Source organism: Silurus aristotelis (assembly GCF_946808225.1).
Source record: "Silurus aristotelis genome assembly, chromosome: 26".
NCBI classification, from domain to species: domain Eukaryota; kingdom Metazoa; phylum Chordata; class Actinopteri; order Siluriformes; family Siluridae; genus Silurus; species Silurus aristotelis.
In genome coordinates, this window is record NC_139599.1 from 4983095 (window position 1) to 5005594 (window position 22500).

At 35.8% G+C, this 22500-nt stretch overlaps 2 protein-coding genes across 4 annotated transcripts in view; both read left to right on the top strand.

Annotated features, from left to right (window-relative positions):
* tbx3a (T-box transcription factor 3a) overlaps nucleotides 1–1178 on the top strand; it is a 7122-nt gene extending 5944 nt beyond the window's left edge. For both annotated transcript variants that reach the window (XM_083532136.1, XM_083532135.1), the window contains exon 7: nucleotides 281–1178. In XM_083532136.1, the coding sequence (XP_083388262.1) occupies nucleotides 281–703 (423 nt within the window). In that variant the 3' untranslated portion in view covers nucleotides 704–1178. The remainder of the gene's footprint in view (nucleotides 1–280) is intronic.
* A 20608-nt stretch (nucleotides 1179–21786) lies between these two features.
* tbx5a (T-box transcription factor 5a) overlaps nucleotides 21787–22500 on the top strand; it is a 19482-nt gene continuing 18768 nt past the window's right edge. The window contains exon 1 of one of the 2 annotated variants that reach the window (XM_083530622.1): nucleotides 21787–22229. The gene's annotated coding sequence lies outside the window, so the exon portion shown is untranslated. The remainder of the gene's footprint in view (nucleotides 22230–22500) is intronic. The other variant, XM_083530623.1, reaches the window with a different exon arrangement.

Here is a 22500-nt window from a genome sequence, read left to right on the forward strand (position 1 = left end):
GTGAATACTTTTGTATTAGGAAATGTTGTGTTGTGAAAAAACAACAACACCATTAACACCAATAATAATTTGTATATCATTTTCAAAGTGGATTTGAACACATGGGTTTATTATCATTAATGCAAACTTTATTGTTGTAAATAAATCTGAGCATTTTATTGCTAAATAAAAAAAATATCTATTAATTGCTGTTAACTTAAATCAGTGTAATATTAGGCGCTGCTTTGTGGCAAAAAGTTTTCTTGATTGTTGTTCTTTCTTTCTTTTATTCATTATGCAGGGATTGGCGATGTCACCCTTTGGAGGCCTCTTCCCATATCCTTATACGTACATGGCAGCAGCAGCTGCTGCTTCTTCTGCAGCCACCTCGTCGGTCCACCGCCACCCGTTCCTTAACGCCGTGAGACCGCGTCTCCGGTACAGCCCTTACTCCTTACCGAGTGTCCCGGACAGCACTTTGCTCACAACCGCCATTCCTCCCCTCGACATGAAGGGGGACGTCATGGCTTCCAGTCCCGTTTCTGCAACTTTGGATTCCACTTCAGAGGTGACCAGTCGTTCCTCGACCATCTCATCCGGCTCAGTGTCTCTTTCACCAAAAACGGGCTCTGAAAAAGATTCAAACAGCGATTTGCAGAGCATCCAGCGCCTTGTGAGCGGACTCGAGTCAAAGCAGGACAGACCACGAAGTGTCTCTCCTTAATCATTATGATGGTGATTATTATTATTAATAATAGGACATGATTTGCATTGGGAATCATTAAGGACATTGATGATACGGATCATGTACGACGACGCCCTTCTAGCGAAAGCAGGTTTACATAGGCTGTGGACCTATAAATTAAAAAAAAAAAGATATATGTTCGGTTTAAAAATGCACTTTGGTAAAACACAAAATAAGAAAAAAAATGTTTATGTTCACGTCTTGTAAATTAAAACAATCTCTCTTTTTTTTCTCCTGATGTTTGAAATTACCGTAGAAGTATTGAAAAACGAATTATGGACTAGGGAATTTGTCACAGGTCGAAAAAAGCTGCTGTCCTCTCTACGTTTTTATGTCAAATCTCTGGGGAGGGGGTGTCAGTCAAGTAATTTTAATATGCACTCTTAATAGAAATTTAAGTTTATTGGATATCTGTTTATCTAATAATAAAAAGGACTGCTATGTTTTTTTTTTTTATTAGTTATTATATAGTCTATTGTTTGAAGCCTGTCGTTACTGCCAGATAGAAGCAGGCGTTCTGCATGTCGCGTTTTGTTTTGATTTTATTACCAAATACACACACACACACACACACACACACACACACACACACACACACACACACACACACACACAAAACTACATCCAGCGTGAAAAATGACAAAGCAGTGCGTACAATATTACTTACAACTTCAACTGTAAACAAAAGTTCGGACCTTGCAATCACTCCAACTCAACAAGCCACGTGTATATAAACACATGGAACACACCCTACATTAATAAAACGATCTGATATTGTATTATAGGCTTCACACCGCGGTACACAAAAAACAATCCAGCGTTGATATGAAATGGGGGAACTGGAGCAGTTTACCGACGGATGCGGTTCTAATGACTATAATGTAAATAGTGACATATACTGTAGCTACAAAGTATTTATGTAATTATTTCATATGAATATTGCGTGTAAATATGACGGAGTTGGTTTGTTCCTAGGGGATCTGATATTAATTTATTGTTGATATAGTGTGTTAAAAAAAATCGTTTGTGAGGTATTCTCATTGCTTATGACATTCACATTGACGTCCCTCTGACTATAGATTGTTAATGAGCCCCGGAAAAAATATGTGCCATTGTTCCATACTGTTCTCTCTGTGTTCAAGTGTTTCTGTTCAAACGCATTAAAGGCGACAACGCATTGCGCCAGTGTCTTTATACTGCTGATACATTTCATTCTTTTTTTCTTTTTTGCCCCTATAACACTCAAAACACAAACAAAACTCAGAAAAAGCTTCCATGTCCAAAATTACGTTTTGTCCCAATAATCGCAAAGAAAGATTTTTGGGGTGTATATTTGTTTTTTTTGTTTTTTTTCCCATAAATTAATTTTTAACAGTTTATATTAGCAGTGTTCTGAAAGTGTCAATAAATAATCTAAAATATATAAATTAAGTTCAAGATGAAAGAAGATTTTATTTTTTTTAAGTAGCCCGCTTTTTTTAAATGCAAAGAAATATCAAGTTTAGTGAAGCACAGGAGATGAACATAAATCTATTTAAATTATAAAATGCAAACAAATATATATATTAACAAAACAGACAAAAATAAATATCTTGCATTATAATAAAATCTAATGTTTTCTACATGAAGCCCCTCTTTCTCACAAGGCAACAAAGTAACAAGCTGGACATGTTTTTGTCTGGTTTGGGATCATCAAGAGTACTAAAAGTAGGTATGTGTCATTTACCTCGGAAGGTGTATGTGGTCTAAAAGTTACTTATATGGAAGATAAATTTTTGAGAGTGTATTACAATGATTTTTGTGCTGGATCATTCAAATGGTGGCGCCCCAAAATATGCTTCTCATTAGACAAATCTTGTAAGATGGAAGTTCTACTGGAGATACTTCTCATGAGCTCTCTCAGAAAATCAAGTGGTAAAAGTGAAAGCATCAGCACGGCTCGACCTGTACTTAGCGGAATTCCTTTCTTTGACAGTAAGCCGCATGGAGCCACTAAGCTTTATGAGGGCCACGGTGGCACCAACAAACCTCACTGTTTATTTCTAACCTGGAAGAATGTAAAATAACGTGTTTGCCCACTCGGCGTGCGCCCCGGAGTCACAGGTTTATCAAAGCACCTATCTTTATTTGTATATAGTATGGTTAATAAGTAACGTCGGTGGCGCTGGAAAATAGAGGTAAACACGAGGGAACTATCTCAATTGCTCTTTCTATTGCTCACCTGGCGCCTTCGGTATCTTAACCGATTTTATTACTCGACAGGCGACAGTGCGTCTGCCGGATAACGTTGGAAAGGATGTTTTCCTGCTGATCTCAGCTGCTTTTATCGCCACCCAGTGGTTACAGGGCAAAGTACACGCAAAAGAGTTAAACGGTTAATCTGAATGGCCTGATATAAAATTTTTAAGAACATTTGTTAACAAATAAGAGCATTTGACGCTATATACAATATGTTTGGATTATTAATCCAGCTCATCCTCTTAGGACATTTACATCTTCTTGGCTTTGATTAGACTCTCCCTATTGTACACGTTTCAGTGGGTTTTTTAGATTGAAGTTCTATTTTATTCTTGAAAATGAATGACGTTTGACAGGGTTCAGTAGAAAGGTCATTTCAACGAATTAAATTTTACATTGCTTCTTCTTGAGCATCAACTGAAAATCCAACGAAACATAAAAGGTAAATTATCACTTTACTGGTCCTGTGGAATATGCAATTTCAGGACCTTAAATAAAACTGTGATTAAGGGCAAGATTATCCGATTTGTAAATGTAATAGTGTTAGATTGTTCATATCCCCACCCAACATTTATAACGTCCAATTATTTTATGAGACTGTTAACTACCTTAAGTCATTGGTTATATGCTTTCCAACTGGTGCTGGGGTCAAAGATTCTTTATACGTGAAATCGATTGGAAATAGCTCGTCAAAGAGGATCATTTTCAAACCAAGCTGTTCACCTTTGAACTGATTTGTAAACGTCACAGCGTCATTACAAGATTATTTGGTGAAAACAGGGTTAATGTGTGGCACGGACGTATTAAAATAATTTACAAAGCAATTCAACATTAATTCAACAACGATGTGTTTGCATGGTGTAAATTAACGTAATGAAACACATTAAATAAAATGAGATGTTTATGCGATTGGCATTCGTGTGGAGTTTACATTTTGTTCTAAGTTTGATATTAAATAACCTTAGGCAATATTAGACTACTCTGGAATACAGTCATAGGACAGAGTCAAGTGACGGCGAGTGTACGTAAAGATTCGCGTTTGCAAACGAGGTAGAGTTTTTATTTGGTTTTGGCGCCATCTAGTGCCTAAATGAGAAATTGTTCATCTTTATTTTTGTCTCTGTTTCCATAACCCTGATGTAAAAAAATATATATATAATAATACCTATGCATATTTGATATATTTAATGTAATAATCTTATTTTTAATAAATTTTTTGTTTTTCTCTGACTGTGTAAGGACTATACACAGCTTTATCTGGAAACGTCTAGCAAATGTTTATTCACAAATAGTTGATCTTAAGATGGAGAAAGCCTCAGTACCACCTTCCCTCCAGCAAAACTACCAACACTTCAACAGGAAGCCTATTTGATCATCACTGGCACCATTATGAGTTCACACAACAGTGTTTCTTGCAACAAAAAAAAATTGCACACATTTTAATTGTTTTATTGATTATGTTTCATGCTGCACACTACAATACCTTTGTGCATTAGTATAATTATGCATGCAAGCATGAATCCACAGTGTAGAGTGGTCTCCCTACATATATATGTCCAACAAAGACAAATGTAATTTTAAATGGCTAATTTATATCAGACCACACATGTTAATGCATCCTTGGCCAAGAAAAATCTAATCACATTCAGAATGAGAACGCCCAATGTTCAAAACATTGTTTAAGGAAGTAGTATATCCAAGGCCAAAAAACATACAACAGTCTGAATGAATCATACTTCTTAAAATTAGATATTTCTCACACCTGGTCCAAAGTATTATTTACTTTATAAAAGTTTGCTTCTAGTCTGGACCAGTATCACCAGTTTCCCCTTGAAAAAAAATCAAAATATATTAAAATAAGAAAATATATTAAGTAAGTAAATTAGACTTCTGTTATATTGGATTAACACTCACTATGACTTCTTGAAATGGGCTGACCTAGTTTCAGACAGAGACCACTTATTTACACTTGACCCATTAAAATCTCATGTTCCTGTTCACATTCCTTGCCCTCATAATGAAATCATTATACTATTAGTTTAACTACAGTTCCTATATAATGTAAGAAATGTTACCTGGACCTGGACCTGGAATGAATCATAAAGAGCCATTAGTAAAATGGCACTGAATAATGGGATGATGATAATCAAAACAAGAGATTAAAACATTGAATGTAAGTCCATTTATATGAAGTAGGCATTGATTATATATATATATATATATATATATATATATATATATATATATATATATATATATATATATATATATATATATATATATATATATATATATATGAATGTTCAAACCACTATTTTGATTCAGAACACTGACCACTATATATATTTATACTGGACCAACAAAATCTCAAGCTAAAACTTGGGGTGAAAATGTGACTTATTTAAAGGAATGACTGTCTTCTGTCTTTTTTGACAAATTGTAATTTATTGCTAATCGTTCCTATAATTAATGTCTGTGAAATTTTTGTGGCATATAAAATGGGTTTAACATTTGTTTAAACAAGGAGAAAGCTATTTTATACAATCTGATCCTGTTTTCCCGGTTTGTACAAACAACAAACAAGAGAACATCATTGTGCATGTGGTAAACTGCTTTGTTTTCCATGTCATTTTCCAATAATCAACGGGAGTTTAAAGAAAATATATATTTAAAAAAAGATTATTAGTGGTCTTTATAAGTGGAATATCACAGCTGCAATTATTTAACGTGTAACAGTGTATAATAAATAACTTGGTCTAGTTTGTTGGTTGGACCAAAGCTGGTTAGTCTCTGTTTTTAGTCTCCTGCTCTAACCAGGATCAATTGGGCTGGTAAAAACCTGACCTGCAGGAATAAACCTGACAAGATAAAACCCACCTTTAATTGCTTTAAACCCTCTAAAAATATTAATCCTGACCATCTAGAACTAACTTTAAACAGTTAAAATCAGCTTGACCAACTTTGCTGGTTAACCTGACCAGTTGGATCCAGTTTAGGACAAGGTAGAACCATGAAAGGGTCCAAAATCACTCTAAAATTGTCCTTTCAAAAAACAAAAACCAGCTTACTGCCCCAGGCTGTTTTTTTCCATTACTAAAAGTACACCCATACACATAACATAGTATTAAATAACCCAGCAAAATTATTTAACCCATTTGACCCAGTGAGTGGTTTATGTAAATACCCCAACAGTTTAAGAGTAAGGTAGAACTGATACAGTTAGCTATCCTTTCATTTATTATATCCCCAGATTAATCTTGATTCAATTTCTATAAGTACTTTCAGTCACATTGTCACAAGCAGCCATACTGAAATCCAGATGTAGATTCAGATCCCAAATGAACTAGCCAGAGGCAACAGAATATAAAGACAAATCTCCCTTAGATGACAAACAAACCCTGAAAGGAACCCTTGAAAGGACTCAAAAGGAAAACCCACTCTTTCCTGGCTGACACCGGATAGTGGGATTATGTTCATTATATTATACAGTCATATAAAGAAAAGACAACCTAATAGAAGTAACAAAAGCATGGTCTGTCTTTCTGCATTCTACATTATGTCAACTTAGGAATATACATATTATGAGTATAGGAGTCATCACTGTAATTAACTTCCTGTTTGTAACATGTTTAAATTTGCTAATAAATATAGGTTGGAAAACTGAAACCCTAAATGATCAACTATAGAGGTGGTGAAATTTCTTCCCCATTAATGTGAAATCTTTGTGGTTGAATTTTGATTCACAAAGAACATAGGACAAGAACTACAGCTTTAAACTTGCCCAAAAGCTAGGTCTTTTACGACCATAGTTAATACCAACACATATTCATGAAGTATAGCCAGTCGGTCCATAATTGATTTTGTTATGGTGGTAAAGATTATAGCTCCCCATTATAATAGTTGAAGCTAGATGGCTATTTGTGTGGTCACCTGAATTGAATGAGAGGAAGTCAAACCTCAAAAACCAGGAACATGTAGACCTATAAATAATGCTAAATTGAATCTAATTACTTTTTATATGTAACAAGGAATGAAAGACTTTATGACTGTAATAAAAAAAAACTGTAATAAAAATAAATTCTGAACACTTACAGATTTATTTGTTTTTTATTTGTTTTCTTGCTGCAAACTATTTGAGAAAGTTGTTATCATTTAAAATAGGAATACTTGTATTTAAATTGTTTTATTGAATGTATCATGCATGTTTTGTATTTGGGTAGTCTGGTCCCAGGAAATCCAATCCATGTAGATGTCCGTCCAATGTAATCCAGTCCATACTTTTTGTGTTCCTCTGGACTCCATTCAGGTGTGCTACATCATCTTGTAAAACATATTTAAGAGTCTGCCAGACTGGGTAGAGCAGTTTCTTCAGCTTACTTCTGTTTTGTGCTGTTTTGTTAATGAGCTGTTGGCTTTAGACGTTGTGTAGAGTCATTTTGTGTGTTATACTTGTTATTTGGTGTTTGAGCTTCTTTTTTGTGTGATGATTTATACCCTGTTTAGCACAAATTTATTTTGTGTTGTCTGTCTATATGTGTTGTGGCCTTACCAAAGAGCAGGTCAAAATATGTACTATATCATCTGAAAAATGTTAAGTGTGATCGGAAAGTCAAGACCATCATTGTAAAGACCCAGGAACAGAACAAGCCATGACATGATTTAAGACTGAGGCTTAAAACAATCTAGGACATGTTAAGATCAAGTTCAAATAAAGGCAATATTTTTTATCTTGGCCATTACTTCAATTAGCTGCCTTTATTTATAAACTAAGTAAGCTGTGCTTTTTAAAAAGACAACATTACTTTTCATGTGCATGTGAAATAAAAAGCCAACATGAAAAATTTCCAGACTCTTATTCAAGACCACTAAATTTAGTGAGACCAATGCTAAAACTCTATACCAAAAAAAGTCCAAGTAAAAAATGTCAAGAAATCAGAGACCAAGTCCGAACCATTATTAAAAACATCATGAGACTGGGACTACATATGTTGGTGTTTCCAATGTTCCGTTTGAATATACTATAGGTTATGCTGTAGTTGGGGTTTTTATCCTTTAGAGGCTTAAGCCATGCCCTGTTTGTATCTTTGGCATTAAACAGTAGAATGGCTGTAACCTTCTTTAATGTGCAGTGCCTTTTGTTAAAACCAGTGGCGGGCCGTGCGCTTGGTACCTGGGCCTTCAGTGGGGACTTAATCCCTACTTAATCCACATCTTCATACCACCACTAATATGTCACAATTATAGAAACCATCAATACTATACAAAAACGCAATATAACCACGCCAGTGGCCAGTGGTACCGCTCGTATTCACTGTTAATAAACAAGCTTCAGTTAGTTCAGAATGCCGCAGCAAGAGTTCTTACTAGGTCAAGAAAATACGATCATATAACCCCAATCTTATCGTCCCTACATTGGCTTCCTGTTAAGTTTTGAATAGACTACAAACTACTGCTACTCACTTATAAAGCACTAAATGGTTTGGCTCCCATGTATCTATCCAGTCTTTTAACACGCTACAATCTGTCACGCTCCCTGAGATCTCAAAACTCTGGGCTTCTAGTAAGTTCCTAGAATAGCAAAGTCCACTAAAGGTGGTAGAGCATTTTCACATTTAGCTCCTAAACTCTGGAATAGTCTTCCTGACAGTGTTCGGGGTTCAGACACACTCTCCCAGTTTAAGTGTAGATTAAAAACATATCTTTTTAGCAAAGCCTACACATAACACACATCACACACATCACATCACAACCTTGTGCTCCAGAACATCTGATCACATGCACATTATCAACTTGTGCTGTTAATATCATAAACAGCAGCAACGCTAATTCCTCTCCACTGCTTCTCTTTCCCTCCCCATCCCGAGGCATCCTGAGGTTTGGCCAGCTCCAGTCACGTCCCACCTCGTGAAGATTATGGACCTATGGATGATCATGGAGAAGAAGATGCCGAGTGTTTAAAGGCCCTGGCATGGAGAAGCTGATGCTGGATCTATGATGATCACAAATTGTTCTGTATTGTTGAAAGATTTATGACCAAACTCTTGATGTCACCCATATGAGGATGGGTTCCCCTTTGAGTCTGGTTCCTCTCAAGGTTTCTTCCTCATATCATCTAAGGGAGTTTTTCCTTGCCACTGTTGCCACGGCTTGCTCATTAGGGACAAACGCACACCATTCACCTTCACTGTTGTTTTCTGTAAAGCTGCTTTGAGACAATGTCTGTTGTGAAAAGCGCTATACAAATAAACTTGACTTGACTTGACTTGACTTGACTTGGTCTGGAAGTGGCAAACAAACCCTTTCCCGAGCTGAGACAAGCTAGCTAGCTTCGGGGTTGGCCTACCTCTTCTCACGATGTCTAGTTTTTCCTGAAAATAGATTTTTAGATGTCCAAGACCAAATAAATTTCTCTTCCTCCGTAGGCATAAAAAGTCTAAATCAGATGTATTAAGGTGTGCAAAGCGTTTCCTTCTGACCAACCATTCAGAGGACAAAAAAATGCTGACACTATTCTGAGCCAGCTAGCTGACCCTGTGAGGCGAGTTTGAAATCTGATTGGTTGAAGAAACATAGTTGTTTCTTATTGAGAATAGGTAAAGAGGCCAGCAGTACTGACTTTGAAAGCCCTGGGCAGATTAGATTAACATGGCAGCACATAGAGTCTGAAATCTGATTGGGCAAAAATCTAACATCCACATACTAACATCCACATACTTACTGGAAGCAGTGCAGCCAAGAGAAATAGAAAAATAAACTGTTGGGAATAAATTAATACAATTTCATGGAAAAAATATAAGAATTTAGGTTGTAAATGTAGGTCAGTGCTTCTGATAGTGTTTAGGCCAGCAGAGAAGGCTTTGCCCTGACGGCCCACCACTGGTTTAAACAATATAGAGTTTCAGTATGTGTAATAAAATGACTGCATATAATGATAAAAGTGCTAGTTAACCAAAATGTTAACTAAAGATTACAAACATCATTTAGATTGGTGAACTTGTGGCATTGAAATACTGCACAACGCAAAAGTGGACCGGGATTCAAGCAAACTGAATGTTGTAATACTCTGCAATACCACCTGATGGAGACATATAGCTTTTAAAAATATGCCTTGGTTCTCATTCATGTTTACATCGCTGACTCCCTCTGTTTTATCCAAGTAAACCTCGTACTTCTTGTTGCCTTCTGTCTAGATTGTTGTCAGCTTCGTTAACTAGTCTACATCTGTGGTGTTTAATAGACAGGAAATGTTACACCAGTGGTGGGTTGAAAAAGCCACACAATGACAAGCAATATGTTGATGGGCAAAGAGAAGATATACAATATTGATGATGTCACTGTCACTTTTGGAGAATGTCCATTGTGAAAAGCACTAAAGAAATAAAATTGACTTGACCAAATACATAAAAACTAAAGAAACAAGCCTTGTTTGAACATGTAAGAGGTAGAAAGTACAGATATTTGTGTAAAAAAAGATATTAGTGTGTGAAAGTAAAAGGTTGTCTGAAAAATAAATACTGAAGTAAATAACTGATGAAATAAAAATCTACTTAAGTACAATAACAGAGTATTTGTACTTTTTTACTTCCCATTTCTGTTCATAAGAGGCAAATTACAATGTAGGTAGTAATTATGTTACTAATTACACATTTCTGGGAACATCACTACAATATTCTTTTATACTAGCACGAAGTTTTGTACCTACATATTACAAAATCAACAATAGCTTCAGTCTGCTTTACCTCAATTCTCAGTGAATACAAGAAAATGTCTGTACTTAAGCTGTACTTTACCAATACAGTAAAAACAATACAATATCAACAATGGATATCGGCATGACTGTAAAGGGGATATTGCTTTCATAAACCACTTTTTTGAATAGGAAATTGATTAGCAATTTACATTTCAGCCACAATGTGACCAAATATATTTTTATATTTGTTCTACACAAATAGATGTACATCTCAAAGAACCCTCATTCACTGAAGACCTATTGTACAGCTGGCCAGCTAGTTTAGTATGATTTCCATTAAAAGTACTTCCAGTGAAATTGGCTTCCATATTTACTTTTCATCTTTATGTGAAAAATGTATGGTTTGCCATTTTCATTGTTGTCACTTGCTATACTTTAGTACCCGTTTGGAAGCTGAATAATGAATCATTTAAATGTTGCAATAAATTAGACTGCAACCTACAAGAGCATTCTGCTTTAATTAGCAGTCTATTGTATTAACATTATTACACCTGTAGATGGCACAAGAGAGTCACTCACTTGCTCATTGTTTTGTTTGTCCAAAAAAATAATAATCTAATTGTACAAAAACAACAGTAGAACTCAAGACTATGTTTAATAGTGAAAGTAAGAGCATTTCCAAATGCACAGGGTGACGGGACCTCAAGGGATTGGGGCTAAATAGCTGTGTAGCCTTTAGAAAGTGAGTCTAATTTGAAATAAAAAGTTTCAGTTTGCTTTGGAGCATAAAGTATGGACTGATGAGTTCAGATATACCATGTTCCAGAGTGATTGGCGCATCAGGGTAAGAAGAGAAGAGGATGAACTGATGCACCCATCATGCTTAGTTCCTACCATACAAGCCTGTGGTGGCAGTTCTATGATCTGGGGTTGCTGCAGTTGGTCAGGTCTGGGTTAAGCAACTTTATGTGCCCAAAACATGAAGTCAGCTACCTACCTGAATATACTGATTGACCAGGTTATTCCATCAATGGATTCTTTTCTTCCCTGATGGCAGGGGCATATTCCAAGATGTCAATGTCAGGATTCATTAGGCACAAATTGTGAAAGAGTAATTCATGGAGCATGACACATCATTTTCACACATGGATTGGCCATGGCAGAGTCCAAACCTTAACCCCATTGAGAGTCTTTATTAAACTTTAAACGCAACACTTTTGGTTTTGCCCCCATTTTTCATGAGCTGAACTCAAAGATCTAAGACTTTTTCTATGTACACAAAAGGCCAAAAATCCAAATATTGTTCACAAATCTGTTTAAATCTGTGTTAGTGAGCTCTTCTCCTTTGCTTAGATCATCCATCCACCTCACAGATTTGGCACATCAAGATGCTGAGTAGACAGCATGATTATTGCACAGGTGTGCCTTAGGCTGGCCACAATTAAAGGGCACTCTAAAATGTGCAGTTTTACTATATTGGGGGGTCCGGGGGGTCAGTATCTGATGTGACCACCATTTGCCTCACGCAGTGCAACACATCTCCTTCACATATAGTGTGAGGTCGGTTGGATGTACTGCCAATTTTTTATTCTAAACGCCTTTGGAGACGGCTTATAGTAGAGAAATGTACATTAAATTTACTTGCACAGCTCTGGTGTAAATTCCTGCAGTCAGCATGCCCATTGCACACTCCCTTAAAACTTGCGACATCTGTGGCATTGTGCTGTGTAATAAAACTGGCCTTTTATTGTGGCCAGCCTGAGGCACACCTGTGCAAAAATCATGCTGTCTAATCAGCATCTTGATCTGCCACAGCTGTGAGGTGGATGGATGATCTCGGCAAAGGAGAAGTGCTTACTAACACAGATTTAGACAGATTTGTGAACAATATTTAAGCGAAATAGGCCTTTTTTTGTACATAGAAAAGGTTTTAGATCTTTGAGTTTAGCTCATGAAAAATAGGGACAAAATCAAAAGTGTTGCGTTTATAATTTTGTTCAATGTATAGAACAGGGGTCACCAACAAGGACCACATGAGTTGCCCGCGGGCCTTTTCTAAAAAAAAGCTCATCATAGCGCCACTTACCAGTGAGCTGCATCAAATCTTTTTTGTTGCTATTCTTTTTTAAATCACACTAGCATTGGTGGGAATTTGAAAATGCCAATATTAAAATATAGATGACTAGATATAGATGTATATCATTAATTATTAATAATAACATATAATTAAAGGTAAATTAAGCGAATTTGTTATTTCAGAAGTGTGTATCAAACTGGTAGCCCTTCACATTATTCGGTACCCAAGAAGTAGCTCTCAGTTTCAAAAAGGTTGGTGACCCCTGGTATAGAAGATATTTATACAAATGTAATATAAATCCAAATATAATAAACAGATTGGGTGGACAGATGGGACTAGTTGGAGATGGAGCTTGATTTATCCAGGCTTGGACTAGGAATACACAATGGGAAAGAATCAGAGTAGAAAGTGGAAAGAACAGAGAAGACAGAAATGGTGGACTACAGAGAGCGCATAGTCTAAGACAGACAAAGGAGTTAAATATGTGCTATGACTTTGAACAGACACAAAGATTAACATGGGAATAAAGGTCAGATCTGCAGATCCATCAACAACAATAAGACAGGAATGCACAGAAAGGCTGAGAGTCATGGATATGACTGACCCTGTTATGATAGTCTGGAAGAATCATCAGGGCCACCCGGAGTTGTGATGCTTTCCTGAAGGTACAGAGATGACAAAAGGCAGTGAATTTAGGCCAACAATTGTCACAGCAATCCTCTATAGGGCATATAGTTAGAGAAACATTTCATGGAAGGTGCAGAGCTTATTAATAAGTGCTTAAAATCTTTTATGGGTGAGTCAGGATCTGGCAGGTCAGGGAATTGAGTGTCAAGAGATCCGGCCTGTGGCTTATAGAACGAATACACTGGCAATGTAGAATTCTGGCCAGTTGGTTTTGGATATAATTTACAGTAGCTATTAATTATTTTAGTATTTAATTATTCTATCGATTAGTGCATCGATCAATCAAGTTATCAGATAGGAAGTATTTTTTTCTTCATTACAAAGGAATATATATATATATATATATATATATATATATATATATATATATATATATATATATATATATATATATATTTCAAATTACTTTGATGTATGGTGTTTTGTTTATGTTTGAAATGATCACAAACATTGGAAACTTTTTGTTGCATGCTTTGGCCTGACTCTTCCCCTCACCCCTCACTGTTTACATTCTGCAGCGTCTTCTGTGTTTACCTGTCTAGGAGTCTCATTTAGAAACGTGCCATACGCACAAAACGAGGCTAAAAATGTGCGTTCGCCACTTTACATTCATAGGTTGTGATTTCTAAAAAAAAAAAAACTTAACTGGAGAAACTGTACTGTAACTGTAAATAAACTCCGAGCCATGCATGCGCACAACGTGGAAACATAGAATGCGAGAAGGGGATTTGGCGACACAGAGAGCGCACAACCTTTGCGTGGAAAGTGCCATACACACGTTTCCAGCCCCGTTTTGTGCGTACTGCATGTTTATAAATAAGACCCCAGAGCGGTTCACAGTTTAGCGGGTGGTACAGCGGTAATAATGGTCCATGGGGAAACAAAGTGTAGTTAAATGGATTAATTGAAGCATCTTTTTTGTATTCGAATTACAGGGGTTGCTCACCTTGAAAATTCCACTTTCATAAACATCCATTGCATCACTATATTTGAAAAATGGGTGATTTAATGCACTATTAGTGTAATTTGCTCTGCGTTGTGTGCATTAATAATAAAAGAGACCTCACACGATGATGAGTTGTCATGTGATTCATTTATTTTTTGTTATTGAAACAACTGACACTATCAGACAGTGAAAGGATCTCTGGTCAAGCCGTGCCTCTCATCACCATCACATTCTGCAAAAGAGAGAGGGCCCCGGAAACTACATCAGCTCCACCCTCACACTTACACACGACATAACTTGCGTGACAGCACTTCATATTACGCTTGTAACCACAGGACCGTGCATCACTCATGCAATATCTCCTTATACACATTTCAAAAATAAAAAAAAAACATTAGTACCATTAGATAATCATAATTTTAATAATCTAGTGTCACAACATTACACTAGCCACAGTAGTTTTTCACATTTTGGGAAGAGTTACATCCCATGCACAATTACAAACAAGACAAAAAACACTACCAAACATATCAAAACCTGCAATCCCAAATCCGAGAGTAAAAAAAAAACAGCAACAATTTATGAGGCCATTTTTTTATGATCATATTTTTCATGATGTAAAAGAAAAAAAGGCAAGAGCATAAAAAAATCAAAAACATATGTAATATGTAATCATTTTCTTACACTGACTTAGTCTTGTAGACTCCCACCAGACATTAAAAGATGGTATTGGACAGAAGGGATGCCATAAATATTGAGTAAAGCAGAGTGAGGTGATACAGTTCAGAGCAGGCTAAACCTACAGAGGTGACACAGACAGCACACAGATCCTCAATGGTTTAATGGACCACCCCTGACCAAAACCTCCAGCTCATAGTTGATTACTATGGATCTCTTTAAATATGCATTACACACAAACTCTCATATTCTTCTTTTATTTCATACTAATTTCCTTTCATATTTTGAGTCATGCCATGTTCAACATATACTATGTGAATAGTGGATATTCCAATTTTTTTTTTTTTTTTCGTTCTTTAAATACAGAAATAAAAAACTATGAATCTACAAATGTCTGATAACCACCAATACCCACAAATGCCAGAACATAACAGACTTTAAGATTTAAATTCCCACCTAGGGGTATAATAATACACAAACTAGTACAATTGCTTAATAGCTTTAGCAGCACACATGAACAAATCACGATTCTTTCTTTGAATGATTTCATGGAAGGTTCAGAGTGCTATTAATGTTACAAATCCTCTTATTTTCTTTAGAGAAAATCATAATTTTGTCTATCCACCATGAAAATTGGAATATCACCCTGAAACTAACCCAAATGATGCTTTGTTTGTTTTTTTTTTTGGTTGAAAACAGGGCATGATCCAATATCTCACCAAATGTAATGTATTTCTATAGGAATTTCTTTATCACTGCTTTATTTTATATTAATGATCATAATTTGCTTATCTCTGAGCTGCTGTTTACATTTTGACCAATTTGATAAACCTATTACAACGTATGTCCAGCGGAGGGCACTACAACACAACAGGATATCTGTGGACTGACTCAATTATATTCATATCAACACAATTTAATTACCCCGCTGAATTATTATTCACATCAGAATTATTGTAAAAAAATATATACCCTTGTTGCAAAGATAGTAACTATCATTTCTAAATTGTAAAGATCCTAATCATGGTGCCAGAACATGTGTTGGCTCTAATAATGGTTTCTATTTTTGAGCAATCACTGCATGACCCATGGTCTTGTACATGCATATGTACATGCCTACATGGCATAAATGTGTGAGGGTGTTGAGGAGGAAGTTTGCTGGTTTGATGAAGCCATTGGTGGGATGCTTGTGGAAATGAATAGGGGGGAAAAGCAAGGGACCAGGAAAGCGGAATGTTGGTCCGTGTGATGTGATTGTTAGCAGAAATGTGTCAGCCCAAGCCCACCAACCCCAGAGCCCTTGGCCCCATACAGGCTGTGGAGTTGTGAGTGAGGCATGAGGTATGGGGGACGACGCTGCTGAGCACTGTGCTCTAGTAAAGACCCTAGATACCTTATCAGCGGTGCCTTTAGTGGAACAAGCAAACAGGGGACATTCGGCCTACTGGATGACCATGTGTGGCCATTTCAGGTCCTAATAACAGCCTGACCAGCTTCAATACTAAATCTGTTTGCTCATTAGCAATGTAGATCGGCATCTTTATTTGTGTGAAGCTGCTTTGTTAAATAAAGCACTAATGTGTACTGGATATCAATCGTGCACCAAAAAAAAACAACATTCATGTAGTCAATTATGTTTAAATGGCAGGTCTCTAGATTACAAATTCCAGATAATGACTTGATGACATAAAGAGGGCAGTATGATCCATAGTGTCTACTGAATTTGGAAAACGAAATCTTAATGACGTATGCAGAACATGCTCCACTGCAAGCGTTTTCTTCAAACATGGCTTTAATCTGTATGCAATTTCTATTCTCAAATGCATGCTTCATCTATTTATCCATGTTCATTAGGAGAAGAAAACGCAAAAACAATATCCAGATTGCACTCGTTCTCTCAGATATGCAATACACATGAGCGCTGAGTGTTGATGTTAACTTTAAAGTCAAATCCTGTAGCTCTCTACATTAGGAACATGTCTTTCATATATGGAAGATCTATTAAGTGCTGGGGTTTCTTCCTTTCACTGATGATTCAAAACAAGCTCAACATGTAGATTACTCTTGATTCTCAATAAAGCACACAGATATATGCACAAGCAAGCATACATATGAATACATGAGTGAGTAGTTCAACATTTTGCACAAGAGACATAACAGATTTCATGGAAACTGGACCGGTGGTGGGTTTCTTAAACATGTTTTTCGTTTGCCTCAGTGCTTAATTTTTCATGGAAGCAAATTTGGAAAGGCTAAAGTGTGCACCATCCAACTTACAACCAGCTGCCACCTTAACCCTCTCTTACACAAGCATGTGTGCTGCCTCATTATATCCACCAATGTGATTAGGCTTTACATACTGGTCTCAGCAGCTAGTTGGAATTAGTAACTTTCAATCCACCATGCATCCATGGTCATTTACAAAACTGTCACTTTTTATCTTTTTTTTTATTTTTATTATTATTATTATTTCTCTCTCCAAATATGTGCATTTAACCTTAGTCTCTACCACAGTGACCCAGAACTAAGTTTAGAGGATTTACTTTCATTCGTATTTAAGTTTCAGCAGTGTAATATGCTCAGAGTAATTGGACTGCAATACTATGGTTGACATATATGACACAAAATGAAGTCGTGCTTTAATCATACACTCTGTAGCGTGTGTGTGTGTGTGTGTGTGTGTGTGTGTGTGTGTGTGTGTGTGTGTGTGTGTGTGTGTGTGTGTGTGTGTGTTCCCCGTTATTCATGAATGTTAAAATAGCGGCATCAAATTCGAACATCTTTACGTAGTACTTTTTCTGTACACTCGTTTGTTTGTTTGTTTTTTGTTTGTTTCAAGATAGATAGATAGATAGATAGATAGATAGATAGATAGATAGATAGATAGATAGATAGATAGATAGATAGATAGATAGATAGATAGATAGATAGATAGATAGATAGATAGATAGATAGATATATTTTTTTTCCGTTTAAAACACAAAAATGGATTCCACCTTTTCCATTTTTCAGATGTTTTTTATTTCATAAATGAACGCGTTTTGTGGTGAACAGAATTTCAAATATGTTGCCTGGCAAACTAAAATTAATTATAATAAATTTTTTAAAAATTAGACCAAGGATATCACTTCTTATAATATTTTTAATCGTTTCCATAATCTTTAGTCAATTTCTGATAAGTAATAAAAATATGAATATTTCTGTGACGGACTGATTTTTCTGAACAGGGTGTATTCCCGAATTGTGTACTATATTCCCGAGATTCCCCGCGACCCACAGCAGGATAAAGCGCTTACTGAAGATGAATAAATAAATGAAATAATGAATGATATTCAAACTACATTCACTTTTTACAATTTGAAAAAGAACTAAGAGCAGTTTAATGGTGTTGTGCGGGTTAATATTTACCCTATTTTTGGTTTGTTATAGTTGTTTGTTTTGTTTTCTGTAACATTTATTCAGCCAAACCTATAATCAGATTGCTTCCTTCAGTCAGACGTTTTCTTTACCGCTCATTCTGAATTTAAAACTTCTTTTCTTTTGAGCAGTAAAGCTTCTTTTCCTGCAAACATTTCTCCTTTGTTTTTGTTTAACGTTTTTGTTTGTTTGTTTATTTTTTCTAATTCCCATTCCTTTTCTTTACATATTATAAAAAAAATTTGCAGAACAACACAGTGATCCATATTTTTCCCGTTCAATACAGTTTACAGTGTAATGTAAACTGTACAGTTATATATTAATATATAAACTTTTTTTTAGCCACATCTGTGAAGGCTAGGCCTGTTTTTTTTAAGATGGGTAAAAGTTTATAAAATACAATATATATTTTTTTAGATGCACATGTTAGGGTTGATAACTAACCTCAAATTGTATTGTATTGTAATTGTATTTTTTATATATAAAGTGCGTTTTGTATTTGTGACAGAACTGAAAATGTTACACAGAGTGCTATTTTAAATAACGGAAATTATTTTGACCATATACATACGTATATATATGTTTTTAAAAACATTATATGTAATTGCTTAGTTACATTTATAATGTGTAATAATAATACATTAAATACATTGTGAACCTTTTCTTGTTTTTTTTTATGTATTAGTGTTTTCTTAAGTGGCTTTAGGATTAAATGGCTATTATTCAATTTTTCTAGACTGTTTTTTTACACCATTTGAACGCCTTACCTACAATTTCTGCTAAAAAAATACACTTTTTTGAAACTCCTTTTGACCATCGTCAGCTCAAGAAATCTGAATATAATATGGAATTAAAACTGCTAAATTAAACAACTTCTTGTAAGTATGGCCTGGTATCCTATCAGTCAAAGAAAAAAAAATCTATCAGTCAGGAATCCGATTTATTTGTCACGAACAAGCGAATTAAAATTTGCCTCATAAAAGAAAAGCGTTAAAAACCCAGTGATGACTGACTGTTCCGCTGGTCTGCTCCTGCCTCATGTCTGCATGCACACTTACAAGAAAACAGGGTTTATTAGGGATTTTATAAGGGTTCATTAAATAAGTCAGGTAACATTTCTGATGGGGAAAGCGATTGTGGGGATCTACACAGAACCTTTAAGCGGTTTCCTAAAATCCCAAAGGGTTAGAAAGTTACAAAAGTTTACTAGAAATGTCAATAGTTTGGCTCCAATACTGTAAGTGTCCTCAAATTAATGTATTATACGAATTGATTTGTTTTGTCACTAGCTGTTATTCTGACGGTGTATATATATATATTGTTCAAGACTTAAAGTCTGTTCTGACGAGTGTTTCGTAGAAGACGTGTCAAAGTTTGCGCGCGCGTGTGTGTATGTGTGTGCGTGTGTGTGCGTGAGATCTTGAATGCTCTGGAAAAAAATTTAAGCTTCTAACATTCCATTTAAATGTGGCTAACTTGGCGTTAAATAAAGGTAGCAAGCAAGAAAGAAAGAAAAATCGAAAGCAATAATGATGATGATAATGATGATGATGATGATGATGATGATAATGATGATGATGATGATGATGATGATGATGATGATTCTTATTCCTATTCTTATTATAAAAATATATTATTATTTATTAGTAGTAGTAGTAGTAGTAGTTGTAGTAGTAGTTTTATTAGTAGTAGTAGTCGTTGTTGTATACTAGTGTTGTATTAGTATTAGTATTAGTATTAGTAGTTGTTGTTGTTGTTGTTGTTGTTGTACCAGTAGTAATAGTAGTAGTAGTAGTAGTAGTAATAGTATTATTATTTGTAGTAGTAGTTGTTGTTGTTGTATACTAGTGTTGTATTAGTATTAGTAGTAGTAGTAGTAATAGTATTAGTATTAGTAGTTGTTGTTGTTGTTGTATACTAGTGTTGTATTAGTATTAGTATTAGTAGTAATAGTATTAGTATTAGTAGTTGTTGTTGTTGTTGTTGTATACTAGTGTTGTATTAGTATTAGTAGTAGTAGTAATAGTATTAGTATTAGTAGTTGTTGTTGTTGTACCAGTAGTAATAGTAGTAGTAGTAGTAGTAATAGTATTAGTAGTAGTAATAGTAGTTGTTGTTGTTGTATACTAGTGTTGTATTAGTATTAGTAGTAGTAGTAGTAATAGTATTAGTATTAGTAGTTGTTGTTGTTGTTGTATACTAGTGTTGTATTAGTATTAGTAGTAGTAGTAGTAGTAATAGTATTAGTATTAGTAGTTGTTGTTGTACTAGTAGTAATAGTAGTAGTAGAACCAGTAGTAGTACCAGTAGTTGTAACAGTAACAGTATCACTGTCGTTGATGTTGTAACTACTGTTTCTATTACTAACACAACTTCTTCCATTTCCACCCATTATCATAACACACGACTTTTTGTACTTTTTGTTGCTGTAACACAACGCTATCAGCATCATCTAAAAAAAAACCTCGAAACTCATAGTATTCTTGTTCAAGTATGTAGTGTAGTAATTCCTTTATGAAATGCTATTAGAATTTCATATAAGACAAATATCTTTATAAATAACTTTATTTTGTTTTGTTTTTTTATTATTAGATCAATAGCAAGCTAGATTATGTGCAAAACAATTAAAACTTGTAGTGACTGGTGTTTATAAACTGCTTTTAAAGAATTATATTCCATTGGCTTCAGTTGATCTGTTGATCACGTCGTGTTCCTGGTGTCTCCTGCTCTCATTCGTTCCCGGCTGGTGACACTCATACACTCATACACTCATACACTCATACACTCGTTTCGTGGTGCATTGTCTACGTTTTTCCTTAAACACAGTGTCTCAAAACCTGTGCCCTTTAGAGAAACGTTTTCCTGCTCGGACTGTCTTGATATATATATAAATCTAGGCTATATATATAATTTATTTTTAATGTTTTTAATTATTATTAATATATATTTTTTTAAATACAGCTTAGTTATACTTTGGATTTCATGAAGCACTATATGGACATAATGTCCATACACCCCCCACACATGACTTGACTGGGTCAGAATCTGTCAGGTCTGTATTATACCCAGGTTCAGTTGTTGTGTATGATTATTAAGATCAAGGCGAATTCCTCATTTATATCACACTGGAGCGGGTTTACCTGTCTTCATTGGATAAGAGAAGATTTTATTAATATTTTTTGTATGGATGGAGAAAGACAGAGAGAGAGAGAGAGAGAGAGAGAGAGAGAGAGAGAGAGAGAGAGAGAGAGAGAGAGAGAGAGATGGGGAAGGGGTGGAGAGAGTGAGGACTGCTGAACCAGGGGGTGTTCCAATACCATCACGGCACAGGGAGTCCACGGCGCTTCCGTCTTCCGCAACGTCTCGCTCACTGACCAGTCGAAAGCAGCAGGCGGAGAGAAAGTGTACGAGAGAGAGAGAGAGAGAGAGAGAGAGAGAGAGAGAGAGAGAGGAGGGGGGAGAGGCGGTGACAGAAGTGGCCTCCTAGACGTGATGGTATTCCTTGGCTGATGGTATCTGCTGAACTCGGCTCGAGGAAAAACGGGTAGGTTGGTGTGTGAACGTCTGCGCATCATCGCCAACTTTGGGAGCTTTGGACGCATGATTAAAGCTTGAAGACTCGATCGGCGGAGATTGTGGAAATAATGCAAAGGAAATCCATGGGTTCGCAGAGTAGCGGTCCGTGAGCTTGGGATCTAAATCGCAGTAGGAAAAAAAAGGGAGGAAGAAAAATCAGCTTTGAGAAAAACCGCGGACCCAAACTGTGTACAAGGTAAAACACTGTTCTGTTCTTAAACCCTGCTTTAGTGAACTATAAACACATCCAGACCCCCTGGAACAACACCATGCTCACACTCAGGATTTACTCCAATTTTGCTGGAGTAAAAAAAAAAAAACCTGTGCTGAATAAGAAAACTGTTTACTTCTTCTAGTTGAAAAGTTCAGCGTTATTGAATCAGACACTGCTGCAACTCGTACAACTGATGTGGCCTACGGAAGCCTTAAAGGACCTAATCCCATTCCTCACTTAGTATTTAATTGAC